This window comes from Diadema setosum, chromosome 4 (genome assembly GCF_964275005.1).
Source record: "Diadema setosum chromosome 4, eeDiaSeto1, whole genome shotgun sequence".
NCBI lineage: Eukaryota > Metazoa > Echinodermata > Echinoidea > Diadematoida > Diadematidae > Diadema > Diadema setosum.
In genome coordinates, this window is record NC_092688.1 from 30,649,016 (window position 1) to 30,664,999 (window position 15,984).

The following is a 15,984-nucleotide window of genomic DNA, read 5'->3' on the forward strand; positions in this document are numbered from 1 at the left end:
CTGTTTAAAAAATCCAAAGGTTAAAATGTCGTGAATTACTATTCTGTTAAATATTTCACTCCTGTCATAGTTTTTTTTTTCAATTATTTTTTTACACTGATATATTTATTGTTCTATATCAAACATTACACATCATAATATTTCTAGCAAAGTACTTTGAAAAACAGGTGATGAACTGTCATAACTCAGAACATTTAGAACATTCAATATCAAAAAACAGGTGTCCTATCAGACACTTTTTTTTTTCTCTCAGACACTTGCAGTTTATGATTATTTCTTGCAATAAATTGTTTGTTGATATGATATTCCCTAATATGCTATCTTTACATAGATAAAAACTAGGTAGTGTTTTTCTGTATTTCCAGTCATGAATTTCCTGCCTTACAAGCATAGCAGTACAATTCAATGCCAAATTGTTAAAATATTAGTAGAACCAAATTTATATTATCTGTTTTCAATTTAATATAAACCCACGTAAGTATTAATTCCTTCTCTTCAGTCCATGATATATCAACATATTGGCACTCACTCAAGTGATGTGTTAAAGCATCTACATACACATTACAAAATAAACATATTGTTTTCTTTCAGTCAACCCAATTCAATCAGTCCAATTCCAGTTGACTTTTGCTGATGAGAGCTGCAACTCAAAAGTATGACTTTAAATGTAAAAGACAGACCTGGTGCGAACTGTTACCAATAAGAGTAACCTGTTATCTTGGATGTCCACACAGGCAAGAGAGGATGCAGAACGGCGTGCCCTGGAGGAGGCTGAGAAGCTGGCAGCCAGGACACGGGAGGAGGAAGAGAGGAGGAGGTTGGAGGAAGAAGAGAAGGAGAGACAGGCCAAGGAGCTGGAAGAGCTCAAGAGGGTAAGGGTGCTGTTAAAGTGAAAATTTGTGCAAGAGTATTTTTTCTTTTTTTGCATTTGGCCTAAGGAGGTAAAGTTTGTGTGTTCTAAATTTGAGGAATCAAAATATGAAGTAGGTTTTACATGTAACCAGCAAAATTTCATGTGCTTGTACTTTCAAGCTAGTTTCCTGTTCTGCAAAATGCATGAAAGTTTCCACATTGCAAAAATGTCTACTTTAGCAGTAGGCTACTTCTCTTTTAAATATGTCGGCGTTACAAACAAGTTTGTCTTTAATCTGAGGCCCAGTGAGACCAGCTTAGGAATGAAGTCCAGGTGAAATACACATGCTGTTGATTTTTCATGTGAGACAGCACTCCAATGCTTTGGAATGTTGAGGTCCTGTATGTGTGAGACTCCCAACTGGTATATGCAAAATATTCCTGTTTGCATTTTGTGATAAGCAGGATGTAATCCTGTTGAAAATGGTCCATTCGACACTTGCTAGAAATTGGAAAAACCTCCCATGGTTGGCCCCAAGTGACTTGTAATATTCAGGAAACGGATCAACCACAGAAGTCGTGCCATGTATTAAAAAAAAAAAAGAAAGAAAAAAGATTGTTGTTTGTGCCAACCCCTGTAATCTATTGCTGTCTAGTTCATTCATTGTGGACATGCATTAAATTACTATACCATTTGATTTAATGTCTCATGGTTTTTGATTATCGAAAGCTTGTAATTTTCTCTGGCTTTATGCCTTTAAAAGAGTGCAGGAATTTAAGTAAAAGTATATAGGCCTACTGCTTCAATTGAGGAATATTTTAAGGACATCAGCATTAATGTCACATGAAAGAAAGTGTTCAAAAGTTGTCTTCTTCCTGACCTAAATCCTAGTTTGTTGAACATACGTGGGAAAAAAGATAGAGGAAATAATAGAATGGCACAGAAGTGATTATTGTATTTCATTGTCTCATTTGGTCAATATCTGCCTACCTTGAAATAAGCAAACTTTGCCCAAATTTTTGTCTTGATCACTGTCTTATAAAGCTCCATATGATGTTCAAATGATGGAAAATATCACTTTCTATTGACTGACGTTTTGACTAATATTGACTAGCTAAAGCGACACTCTGTTTTTGTTACTACAACTTTTACATGGAAACTTGACATTAGGAATAAAATTTGAAACACAGGAGAATGATGGTAATATATTTCCAGTATTGTGCATTTGTGTGTGTATGTGTGTGAGATTTTGAATCATTCTATAAGAATATAGCAATGAGTAACTTGTGATGACATTTATTGCTTAACCAGGCCTACCAGGATGTGACAAAAAGAGCTGAAATAGAAGAAAGATTGAAGGTGGAGGAGCAAAAGAGGCTGGCGGAACTGGAGGAGTCCCTGAACAGTCTCAAACTTGCCCTGGAGGAGGAGAAGCAAGCCAAGAAGGATGAGGAAATAGTCCGCGCCTTGCAGTCCAAGTATGACTGGCTTTTCTTTCGTAGCTTGTCTGTCATTACCACCATATGGGGGTGGGTGGTTCCTGGTTAGTCATCAGACCACAGAACACCATGCTCTGTCCCACAAAGTGATGGGCTAAATCTTTAGATATTAGATACCACTTACTTCAAAGGAATTTCAAAAACGAGTGGATACAAATAGTCATAGAACACTCTGTTTAATGTTGTGTGTGATAGTAATTCATAACCTTTTCTCTTTTTCCCCCCAAGGAAAGAAGTTCTAATTGCTACATGATAGTCAACTACAAACTGCATGTGGACATGATAAATTGCTGATGATCTCAGACTGATAATTCATATTGAAATATTAAAGGTGACTATGAATTATCATGGAGCAGAAGATGTGTTTTATTGAGTTGCCAATTCATCATTTTGATTTAGGAGACACTAAGTTTGGGAGTCATAGTCCCTGGTACAGTGCTACATGTAGGTAACTTCATACTTAACGTCAAGTGCGTCTTCTACCATCCCAGGATCCTCTGCGAGGAGATTGAGAAGCGGGAGGAACTAGAGAGACTGAAGGAGGAACAGGAGGCCATGCTGAAGCAGGAGCAGGAGAAACGAGAGCACCTGGAGCTCTGGAGTGAGGAGCTGGTCCAGCAGCGCCTGGACCAGGCCCAGCAGCTGGAGCAGGAGAGGGAGAGACTCAGGGAGTTGGAGGAAGAGCGCAAGGCTGCTGACATCAAACTCAGGGTTGGTAGACACAGATTATTCAAACCTGATTCATCTGAATTAGTGGTCTATGGTTTGTATTTATTCTATATTTTGAGCAAGAATTGCAAGAATTGAAATCAGCATAGATATTTTCAAACTCACCAGACTGATAGTGCCATTTTATTGTTGTTATTGTCATTATTATCATCATTACTATCTTATCATTAATACCACTATTTTGTGGTGATTTTCAGTATTGTTATTTATTCCAAATATGTACAGGCAAGGTTTCTACAATGAAAGTAGTACACATAAATATACAACATTGTAATGCAAAAATCATGCAGATTAGCTTTGTCTTCCAAGGATACATAAAAGTTAACTAACTTTATATATGTATAGAAATTTTGCATTCAGTACCTAGCTAGGAAGGAAATTATACTAGTATCAATTTAACATGTACTGTATACGCCATATATTTAGCGAGCCAAAGTTTTACAAATTGAGACTCCCTGGCGATTTCGCGAGTGGTTAAATTCGCGATCGGGGAGTCCTGGACTGAACAGAGAAATGTTATGCATAAGTCACATTCACGTTGGGATCAGGGTCACTATTTTTGCATGTCTTTAATTTCGCAAATAACACCTGACTCGCAAAATTCACGAAGTAAAAACCTTGCGAAATATTTGGCATATACAGTATTCAAATCAGCTCTTTCCCTTAATGTCCCTATTAACCTCCTCTTCCTCCACTCTTCTCTCCCCATACAAACTTTATTCTCCAGCTCCTTTGACTGGTAACAAAATAATAAAAACAACAGGAATCCAGATGTTTTTCCACACCAATCTCTTAGTTCAATGCCCTTTCATTCATGTAATCTCCTGCCCTATGTTTGTCTGTATACTCACTGCCCCTGTTATGTAGGTATAGTATGTGAATGTATGTGAAGTGCTTATCCCTCTCTCCGTTCCTACTGTATCATTATTCTGTTTAATATTTTCCGTGGTGGTCTTGTTTTGTCATGGGTCAATTAATGTTGACGTGGCTGTCAGGGTGTTGGCAGCTTTTTTGCCAGTAACAGTAATGTTTGATGTTTTGGATTTTGAATAAAAGTTGTAACAATTTATTTACAAAATGAATGATTTTTGTAGTTTCCCATTCACCGCAATGGATGACAATGATTCTCTACATGTTGTTTACAATCCTGAAGCATACATGACTGATCTTGAATTCTGTTTGTACAACGAATCAGTTGTGAAAGAGATGAAGGACAATATTCCAGAAATGAAATTTGATTTTGACGTCAATGATTTTGCTGATTGGTTTAAATCTTCACTCAGAGGACATTAAAATCTCACACTGATTTGTAAAGGAAAGACGAGCTGTGTTTTCTTCATCAGAAGCGTGCACAGTAATTTTGATAAGTTTCATTTTTTATGAGAGGATGTTAATTTTCCGAAGTATTCTTCAATTAAATGAATGTCTTCATTTCTCATGTATTAATAGGCCAGCTGTACTGACATGCTGAATGCACGTCAGCCTTCTCATCTCATGACCATATTTTCCTGTGTTGTTTACTTGCTCAGGTTTTCATGGATGTTTCTATGTCTGTGTCAGTGTTTGTTTGAACGTGAGTGTGTGTGTCATCTGGTCCCATTGCTTTACTTGTACCTCTTCCTCTTATATCTTCTGAATCGGAATGACCATACTTTTATTTAGATATATGCGCATGAATGCAAATACTTTTTTTTTTCACTAAGGGAAATTGTTAATTGAACAAGCTGTGCTTTTCTTTGAAGTTCCCCCCATGTTCCTTACTAGCTAATGCTATTTCAACTCATGGTGATTACACGAAGCTCAAATGATTTGTATATCAAGTGTATTCATATGTGCTTGTTGGTACAGGTGTATACATATGTGTTATACTCTTGCTATGTATTTTGTTTGTTATGTTTTTGTATTTGCTTTATGGCATTTCACCTTTTTGTACAAATCCTTACTTCTCCTTTGCAATAATTTTGTATCATTTAGATATGGAAAATACTAGTGAATGAAATTGTTGTTTGCAATGATTATGTGTACAATGGACAACATTGAAGAAAAGAAAAAGAAAACATGTCGACTGGGAGCTACTCAGATAGTGAAATAAATGATCTGACTGAATTTGGTACATGTATTGTGGGATTTGAACGCAGAAGGCTGTTGTCAAATAAGCAAATAGCTTGAAAATATGACAGCCTTGGGGAAAAACCATGCAAAACATACATCATGTGTACTACATGTGTGTAGTTAAAGAGGAGATTCACTCTGTAAAAAGATTTTTGGTTTGTTTTTTTTTTTACAAAAAAAGAAAGATTGGATGTTCCTAAGCCATTAAAGTAAATAACAGAAATTTCAACTTGTAAGAATGTCACTTGGGATAAGGAGGACCAAGAAGGGAAAGGCCCACCAAAATCCACTGGCTCTTTCTGTTTTGCCTTGAACAGAATGGGGATTTTAAGTGTGGTTTCTCCCCATATCCAAGTTGGAGGTAATAAATAGATCCAAATCTAGCAAGCAGAATGGTAGGGTATTCAGCAAAACTGGATTCAAAATCAGAATACTGTCATAACATGATCCCACCAGGATCGTAAGGAGGGACCCCCTCTCACCCCCTCCCCCTTAAAATGTCTTGTGGTAATTTATGGTGCATACCCATCTGTTTTTCTTCCACACTTGGACAGGCTGCCGCTGAGAAGCTCTCACTGGCGGAAGAAGCAAAGCGGAAGCAGGAGAGCCGGAGACGGGAGCTGGAGAAACCGGTGGGTCTGGCACGCCTGATCCAGCCCAGGGCTAATCCTCTCATCACCCATCGTGGTCTCGGCGCCTTCACCATGTCTGCCTTTGAGCTGGAGAGAGAAAGGAGACAGAGAGAGAAAACTGTGAGTTAATTGAAGAATCTATTGGTAACGTGGCGGATTGTGTATATAGAAAGTTTGTGGGAATTTGAGAATCAGTAGGGAGCAAAGACCTGCCCACAAAAATATACTTAAACTTGTAAATGTGAAACTAATTTGATGAGAATATTCTTTATTCTTCTCTCCAAATTGTCATAGTATTGCCACGAAATTAGCAATGGGGACTTTAGAGGGAAAGGTAATTCATGAAAGTTTTGTGAAGAAATCCATGCTAACATTGCAAGATGGTGATATCATTGCCTCATCTAATTTGCCTGTCTGGTTGTGGTCAATATATGTTGTATTAAATCTGTTAAACTCTGTATATCCACAGCTTTTTGGCTTCTGTCCAATTCTAATGAGACTTCTATCATTGTTTGTTTGATTTTAGTCTTTTGACTAACATCATTTTCAGTGTGGGATGGCACTGCACTTTTAAAAGGTTCACGCTGTTTAAATTGGTGAAATTCTTCTTTCGACTTTTCTTTTTGTCAATCAGTTGCAAGGTTCATGCTCTTGAATCGATCTTCTTTCACTGCCCACCAGGGTACATTTGAAAACCATGACTAGTTAAGACCAGCTTGAATAGAATTGCCCATCAGCAAATATGTGCACAAAAGTATACACTCACTTGTAATGGTCAACTCCAGGCGAGATTTCTTGGCATGTGTGTGTGCTGCATATTAAGCTGTACATGATTCGTTATTAAAGGCCCTGTCACACCTTTCCAGATAAGCTATGCATGCCTGTTGCGAGTACAGGTTTTCCAGCATGCAGGAGAATTTTCTGCAGGCGGACAAGGATGTTGGCGAGTTTCGTACTTGCGTCTTACTGCTAGATGCGTGCTACTTACCTGCTACTTTCTTATGATCTGCGTGAGAGCTTCGAGTCTGATCCATTTTCTGTTAGGAGCAACATATGGGGACTGCGAAGTACCTGCATGGGAGTTGCCTGCGAGGTGCTGCCGCTAAGGGCCTCCTACTCCTCCAGAACGAGTTTTGAGCATGCTCAAGGCCTTGTCTGCTTTTGCGCGATATGGGGAAGCATGCAGGTTGACTTGCAGGGAAAAATTTTTGCTACCCGGACCTCCCAGTAGTTGGCCAGCACCTGACAGTACCTAGCGCGAATCTCGCCCGTAGTTGCCCAGAGGTGCGCAACTCCAGGTAACTACGGGTGAGATACATTGTACGTGCTAGGTACTGGAATGTGCGGGTCATCTACAATCACCTCCGGGTAGCAAAAATTGTTCTTCGCAAGTCACATGCAAGGCTTGCCCAGAAAGGTGTGACAGGGCCTAAAGGGGATTTCGTAATATGTCCAAGTCAGGCCAGCTTCCCATTGTGTGGTATGCCCGTATTACTGAGTTTTTAGGATGCTACTTAGTGATGTCCTTTGTGCACACAAGGTTGACATAGGAAATGACAAAAGAATGCGTAGAATTAATTGAACATGAAGTTTTTTATCATTAATTTTATCTTGCATATGTAGAATGTTCCTGATTCGGCAGATGTTCATGGTGAGGCTGGTCCTGTAAATGGCGTCAATGGAGTTACAGAAAATCATGTCGAGGGTGAAAGATGAAAGTTCTCCATTCAGTTGCTTCTTCTATATTCAATCCATAGCATAAGCAAGATTTTTAAAAAGAAATGTATAAAGAAAAATGTAAAAAGAGAAAAGTAGCATTCTATCTTGAACTATGAGGTTGCTCTTCAGTTGGCTCTGTTAATATTCAATCATATCAGAAATCAGTGAAAAAATTGAAGAACAGAGTAAAAAGAGGTAATTCAGAGGTAATTTTCAACCAGAAGTACTTTTAACCATTCAATTGTTATGTATCGAATGTCTTTTCATACCCATATACCTCCTTGTCTTGTTAATTGACAGCTTGTAGGAAAATACTAGTTACACTTTTGATACATTTAAAGCATTTACACCAAGAGAATTTAAAATGATATAATGTTTTTGTTTGGGGGTTGACATTAAATGTGACAAGGGACAGTAGTTTCGTACATGAACATTGGCATTAGCCCAATTCCATCATTGATTTATTGAAGCAAAGACAATATGATTATATTGTAGTAAATTATATCGGGTTGATGGGTGCATTGATGATTAGATAAAAATTTTTTTTCATTACTCGCATAGTTTATAAATTGTTATATCTTACAAGTGTTCTTTTATCTGTGCCAGATTAACTTGTGGGATGCATGTGTACTTCTGTATTGGTGTACTTGCTTATTATGTATTGGATATATAGATATGTATAAAATTATGCACTTTATTTGGCACAAATAAAAAGTAAGATGCAGCCATGTAAGAATGCACAGTCATTATAGCATGTACATACATGTATACATATATTCAGGAGTATGGACAGGTCTTATCAGAAATTTGCTCAGAGAGTACATACCTCTGCCTAGGCAGCCCATTTCCCCCAAAAAGGTTTTACATTAGTTGGAGAAATTTGTTTTGTTTTGTTTTATCAATCCTCTCAATTACATCAGTATCCAAAAAGCATTGCAGATATCTGGATCAAATTTTGTGGTGTTGTAGAAGTTGTCATGAGGTTGTCTTGAAATAATTGACCAGGCATCCTGGAAAAGTATGTTAGCAACATCGTAGAAGAGTTTCAAAATCTTGAAATATGATTATTCTGACTTTTCCTGAAAATGACATGCGATCCAAATCTATTCTGAACATTTTTCAGAATGTTGGCAACACATGAACAAACAAATAAGGGATCAAACCAATGTCACCAAGAATAATAACCCACTTAGCAGAAATCAGATACTGCACATTTGCTCAGATACATGGCTGTGTAGAGAGTAGGCATGATGCCGAAGTGATAGTACACCCTTGGTCTTAAAATGAACACAGAAAAGCACAGTGAATTACCATGTGAGTCCATGAAAATAGCTCCTTTGAATTGGACAGTACATCAAACTTATATGTCATTGATATTGAAAGTGAAGATTTGGACAGACAGTACCGCAGAAATGTACACAAAGTTTTGATTGAAAAAGTTTTGTTCCATCTCGTCTAAGTAGTTGGATTTTATTCAATAATTCCAGTCATCACATTCGTGACATATTCTGTCATACAATTGTTATGTACCTATATGAGACATATTTACTTTGCATTTGAAAATAATTCTAGGCTATCACAGCTTTACATTAGAATCCCTTGATTTTCTTTTTTGAAGAGTACTGAAGAGAAGAGTATCATTCCATCAGACAAACATTCTGATGTGGTGACTATGCGTGTCTTTAAAGTACAATGTAAAAAAGGTGTTTATTTGCTACTTGCAATTTTAAATTGAAACTTGTATCACTATGTGTATCTTTGATGTATAAAATGAAGAAAGTGCAGCTTTGTGCTATACAGTATGCCCCCCCCCCCAAAAAAAAAAGAGAGGCAATCAGACTTTCCGCATTCAATAACTTTCAAAATAATTAAACATTCTAAATGCTTTTTCAGAGTATGAAACTATATTTTGTTACATGCATCTCGCAGAAAACCCCATTCAATTCGGTTCACTGGTCATGGAGAAATATGGATCTTTGTAATGCATTTCTTGGGTCCATTTCTTCCAAGTTTAGCACTTGGATACCCTTGGTATCCATATGAAATAAAATAATTTGCTCACAACTGACAGGGCAACCAACAAATTAATTCAGATGTTGTGCATATGAACATTACATCAATATGTGAGTATGCAAATTTGTAAATACGTTGTATGTAAATGTTGCTGTCATGGTCATCTTGATGGGAAAAAAAGAAAGAAAAAAGAAGATGAAAGCAGAAAACAGAAAGCCAAAAAAAGAGGAAGATCTTGAACCAGTCTTCAATGAGTCAATAATTCCATATCTTTCTTTATTCATTTTCATGTGTTACTAGTGTTTGCAAAATTTGGAAATCTGCATCCTATTCGGTGTTGTCCATTTTTATGCCGTAGTCACGAAGTGGTGCTCGAGGCATTATTAATTTATATTTAATAAGAAACATACAGTCACTTTTTCAAAAGAAATTTTTGTCACAATGAATAACCTGGTATTTGTAAGGTGTGAACACAATCATATGGTTCCTTACAAAAGTTGGAGGGAAGAGACATGTGCTTTGTAAAGATCACCATTTCTCTGTGACCACTGATGCAAACTGGGGCGTGGATGTTAGGTAATATGTTATGGTTTTGTACCCTGAAATTGCATTTTGATTGATTCACTACTTTTAAGCTTCTTATTACAGAAAGTCCATTTGTATTTTTTTATTTATTTATTTATTTATTTATTTATTTATTTTTTTTTTTTTGGGGGGGGGGGACATATGATAAAGAATTATAGATATAAAACTTGTAATCAGTAAGGAAAGGACATACAGTATATAATGCTTGAAGTGACATTTCATTCATGTTTTAAAAAATGCTCTCAACATGAATAGTGCCGAGAAGTGTTGCCAGTCAAGCTTGAGTTTAAATTGCATGTAATACAAAAGTGGAAATAGCAAATCCTTTTTCTTGTCCATTTGCCACTTTGCATGCAATATGCTGAATCATATTTTTGATAAATACAATATCATCAGCTGAGAAACAGAACAGCACTATCGCATTCTAAGTTTTGAGCATAGAAAAACACAAAACAATCAATTTTCATGAAATAAAAGGTTTATTCTAATAATAGAAATGGGTTGATTTATAACCATTGTTCCAAATATAGGGTATAATAGCCTTCTTGTGGGTTTAATTTGTAACATTTTACTGAAAATGAACATAATTTGAAATTTACACTACATGTATATATATAATGTAAAGGAGATCGAGCTTTACAACATGATACCAATAACTCAATAACCCCCAAAATTGGGATAAAGCCCTTCTGGTCCTCAGCCAACAATATTTTCTATCATAAAGAAAACACTGGCATTGTGAGATTAAGCAGAGTATTCTTGAGGAGATTCTTTCCATTCTGCATTTTACATGTCTCTATTACAACATCTCTCTGAAAATTGCTGACTGAACTGGAACAAAGAAAGAAAGTGATTCAACCTATCACTGTGTCGTGTAAAGCAAAATACTTATTTTGGTCTTTAAGCAAGTTGTACTTGAATGCAACATTTTGAAGTTAAATCGTATCCATGTCATTTAAGAATAATTAAGTTTTCATCTCATGCATTCCCTGTATGGAGGTAGTACTTGCCTTTTTTTCCTCATCCAGTTTTGATCAAAATTTGTGACATTTCCAGAGAAAAGGATGTTAATCAAATATTTCAACTTCAAGAAATTATTTTATTTTTGTATGAACAATAAAAGATCAATTGTTTGCTTTGTAAATATTGCTTCTTACAACAGGATCGATGTGTGACATTTGTGTAAGAGTACTATAAGGAATGTTGGTCTTGGTAAAAACAGGTGACTTTGTCATTGTTGTGTAATGAAAAATGCAGGATGGCATAACGACAAAAGAAAATCAGTGACCACCAGACATTTTTGATGCCCAACAAGCGTAAATTTGGAGTGCATAATTAATGGGATGTGCCAATTAAAGGAATTTTAACAAACGTGTATAGCTTTATAAAATACAAAAATGGTTCGAAACTGTGTGCATGACTTGCAATATGGTATACATTGTTCCAATAATTTGGATGGTCTATCAGGTCCATTTTTTTCACCTTGGTATGGACATGATAAACACAACTGACTTTGGGAGAAGTAAACAACGCTTTCAATCCGTAAAATGGATGTGATGCAATTTCAAGATTCTTAGATATTGGTCTCCTTTTTCTTTTGAAATGCTTTGTTTTACATGGGATACGACATGAATTTATATAGTTATAATTGATATCCGTTACCTTTTGAATATGTCACTTCATGATAGAATGTAGATTGACTTGAAGCCACCATTAGCAATGTGCCCGAGGTGCCCGAGATGTACAATTTAGAGTAATAAGCACAAAATATCATGCACATCTAATTCGTACTGTTCTTTGGTAGCACATCAAATTTGCATGCAATTAATTATGGTATTCCTTTCGAGAAATTGAATTGGTGATTTACAGGCCCAGTGTACATTGATGGAGAAAGTGTCATATTTATTTTGGAAATATTTTTCAAGCTATATATCTGCATTTCCTTTTTTTTTGTCCTTATAAGATTTCTTTCTCTCAGTTGCAATTAGTGGTGTGTTTTTTTATTTCACTTGTAAAACAAATGGCATGGTTGATAGCGACATGTTGCAGGATTCATCGGAGCACTTTTGTTGTTGTTGAAAGTCCTGTCTTTGTCGTGAAAGATGTTCAACAGTGTCAAACAGATTGTATGGAAACTCTTTAGCAGAGTTCCAATGAAGAAAGAGGTAGAGGGCAGTATGTTTGTTATGACTCTCCACTCAGAGCATAAAATTAATTGAATTGAAAAAAATAAGTAAAATAAGATAATCGCCAGTATGCATGTGTCATGCAAATAACAGTACAATTATATGACGGGGATGATTAATTGGTAATTCATTCAGTGACAGTGAAGCTGTTATTATAACTTTTGTTATTGTGTGTAAAATTTTACAGATATTTTCACGGATCTATTGGTCACTGTGTTTTTGCTTTTTCATTTTTTTTTTAAATAAATTAAGTACATGTATTATGAATTTTGTCTTGGGTAGGTTCAGAAGTGAGTAATGCTGAATGGTAAATACAAGACCACTGTGCTGTGGTCCGGATTGACAATCCAATACAATTATTGATGATCTCTTTGTGCATTAAATCAATGAAAAATAATCTTTGAATAATCTTTGAAAAATAATCGATGAAAATGATGGAGTGTCACTGCAAGCCTTTTTGAATTGTGTGTTAGTGTGTATGTGTTCGTCGATTTGTGGGAGGGGAAGGGATGGATTAGATATGCATATATAAGTGAATGTATAGGCCCTGTCAACAGTGTCAGGTTGCAAATTCACTTGTGTCAGGTGTGGCATGTGCTTCCTTGATTCTATGCTATGTAGTGACATGTAATTTGTCCTACTGTGAAAAGCAGGCAGTCGTCTTCATGAAGGTTCGATGCAGTCAAGGAGGAGATTGATTACTAACCATTTACTATAGCTCACATCATACTACAAACATTCATGGATTCCGAAAAGGTTTGAATTTCATATACACCTGTATCGTGAAGTTTAAAAAAAAAAATGCCATTGGACTTTTGTTCTTCATACGAGACCTGTTCAGCAACTCGTCGCAATTCGTACGATATTTTAACTAAGACAATGTCTTGTTTCTTCGTCCCTCTTTTACACACTTGTAAGTATGCGCTAAATTTCTGAGCCCTCTTATCTCCACAATGAGAAGGTGTTACACACATACACAGGCATAAATACTAGAGTATACTCTCCATTTGCTGCTTCAGCTGTATATCGAAATGAACTAGACAGGTTAGATACAATTGTATTATGTTCCGCTATTCAGACATAATTAGGCGCAAATCACTGTAGAAGGTCAGAATACAACACAGACGATGCTTATGTAGATGCCAACACCTCTCTCGTTAAGGGATACTCTACACAGCGTTCAAATTGTCTTCCAAGGATAATAATCATATGTCCGTCACTATCCCACGTATGTATTAGCCTCTCTGATCCTCGAAGTGGCATAAGTCATTTGGTGGTAAGATATCAGTTCTTGCTTTGGGGTTAATGTTGTAAAAGGGCACTAGTTGGTGATGGTTTGTGTAAAAGCTAATGCCAAATTTTTATAAAGCCATAAACTCATCGCTTCATCTAATTCAATACATGTATTTATATCCCTCAGTGGCTGATGTCGCTATATTTGGAAAACTTAGGGTACTTCATTTCCTCCGAACCATTCTTACTATTATCATCGTTTTTCTATTTGGTTGTACTGTACTTGTTGAAGTCTACTTACCCATGAGGTAGATTTGCATATTATGAATTACCCAAATTTGCTTCATCACTTTTCTGGTCTACATAAATCTCTACATTACGCGTGCGTGGTAACGTTAGCGTGTTGGACATGGTATATTTTTGATCAGCATATTTGCAATGATTTCACGCAGATACTGGACATGCAAGAGAGCATTTTCACCCTCCAGTTAGTCAAAGGTTTTTACCATGATACCGTCACCTACACTGTGTATGTCAAAATACCACAGCAAGTAAGCTATAAGCTGCAACATATTTATATCTACCACAGATAACGGCATTATTATAGCACGGTGCAATAATTGCCAATATGGTGAAGCACCACGCCGTCGATTGCAATTCAAAATGAAATATTGACTTAGCATGACAATAGCAAGAGTTATACGTCTTAGAATATGAGATTATAGAATGATAGAATATTATTTGTACAAATCGGAAACCATTCCTCACTCTAGGTCCCTAATGAATACAGGGGCACGGGGGGGGGGGCGTAATTAAGGACTCTTTACAAATCTTTCTCTATAGAACCAGAATTATTGAGCTATGTATGTAGTGTATTAGTAAGGGAATTGATGACGGGGGTAGGTCAATTTTCTTTTCCCATTTTCATCTTCTTCTGGAAAACATGTATTTATGAGCAGATGAATAGACTTAGTGTGTGTTTGAATAACGAATGAATGATCCTGTGTACCGTGATCCATTCTGGAGCTATGCAGTGTAACACAGCTACGTGTACAGATGACTGGCTTTTGGCACTCCTCTGCCATAATAAACCAAAACCTAAAGCTGCTATATAATTCGGGAGTCTTGCACCTTGCTTACTATCTGTTGTATGCGTTCAAGAGTCAACATTGTTGCGTAATTCACTGCCATAACTGTATGTTGCCCCCCCCCCCCCCAAAAAAAAAAAAGGGGGGGGGGGGGAGAAACAGCAAAATAGAACGACAAAACAAAACGAAACAATCTTTTCACACTAACTTTACACCCAGGAAAACTCCGCTCCGTTTGTGTACAGTTGAATTGGAACGAAAATGAGTGATATCAACCGAACATAGGAACAATCATAGTTTCAAAAAGGTTGAAGAGTAACTGAGTTTTTAAGTTTCAAATGTTTTTGGATAAGAGTGATAATCAGTCATGATCACATGCGAACTTCAGGTCAGTTCAGTTCTAAATATTTCTGCATTGCATTATTAATACACTGAAACAAAATTTCACAGTGTCGGCATTGATTATCATTATGCAAAAATTAACAAATGGCCGTATACATGACAATCATGTCATACAGACATAAGATAACAAAGTACATTATATACATACATCATAAAACAATTTATATTGAATGTACACCGAGAGAGTAAACACTCAAAGGTAAGTTGCAAGTAAATGTTACATTATTAAAAGTTTGTAAGAAAATAATTGTAATGCAGGGAATCATCTCCACAAGCAACAAGTTTGACCAGAAAGATGCCCGCGTAGAAAAGGTAACAATGTCGTAACCTCACAACTGTTCCATTCATTAAGATCCATGAAAATAATGCATAATTATCCTTTCCATAACTATTATTTAGCCACTACTTCCCCTTTCCTCCTTAGCCTTATGACAATATATAGATCAATTTTGCTGAAGATTTAGTAACTTTCTGTCGCATATTTTGTGTAATTCTAATTGAATACCACTACCACTGATTATCTCCGCGTATTGAGCAAGAGCCGCGAAACATTTGTCGAGGAGGGGGGGGGGGGGGGGCTGTGGGACCGGGGTTCAAAGGTCAGTGGTATCACCGCTTAGACGGGAAGAATCCAAGGACCCGAACCTTGTAGAGCCGAAAGGGCCCCGCACACCACCCCCTTCCCGGTTCCGCTGTCCCTGTTGAGGTCGATTTGAATATTGAGCGGAATGTCACTCGAACTTATGTGAAGTCATATGACAAGTCATATGACTTATGATAAAGGTGTATAATCCTTATCCATCAGTTACTTCGCAAACATGTTTATTAGGCCTACCGAAATTTGATGGGGAAAAAAAATCAGCTTTCACGTGACAACCTAGATGAACTTTATTCGATCGAGGTCCATGACAAGCATGTTTGTGTGGCTCCAAC

General features: G+C 36.7%; 1 protein-coding gene across 1 annotated transcript in view; it reads left to right on the forward strand.

Moving 5' to 3' along the window:
• Window positions 1–7,862, forward strand: part of LOC140228009 (uncharacterized) — a 102,601-nt gene extending 94,739 nt beyond the window's left edge. Inside the window, exons 10-14 of the mRNA XM_072308405.1 lie at window positions 735–872; window positions 2,165–2,331; window positions 2,844–3,063; window positions 5,748–5,945; window positions 7,449–7,862. Of these exons, the coding sequence (XP_072164506.1) occupies window positions 735–872; window positions 2,165–2,331; window positions 2,844–3,063; window positions 5,748–5,945; window positions 7,449–7,541 (816 nt within the window). The 3' untranslated portion in view covers window positions 7,542–7,862. The remainder of the gene's footprint in view (window positions 1–734; window positions 873–2,164; window positions 2,332–2,843; window positions 3,064–5,747; window positions 5,946–7,448) is intronic.
• The last annotated feature ends 8,122 nt before the right edge of the window (window positions 7,863–15,984 follow it).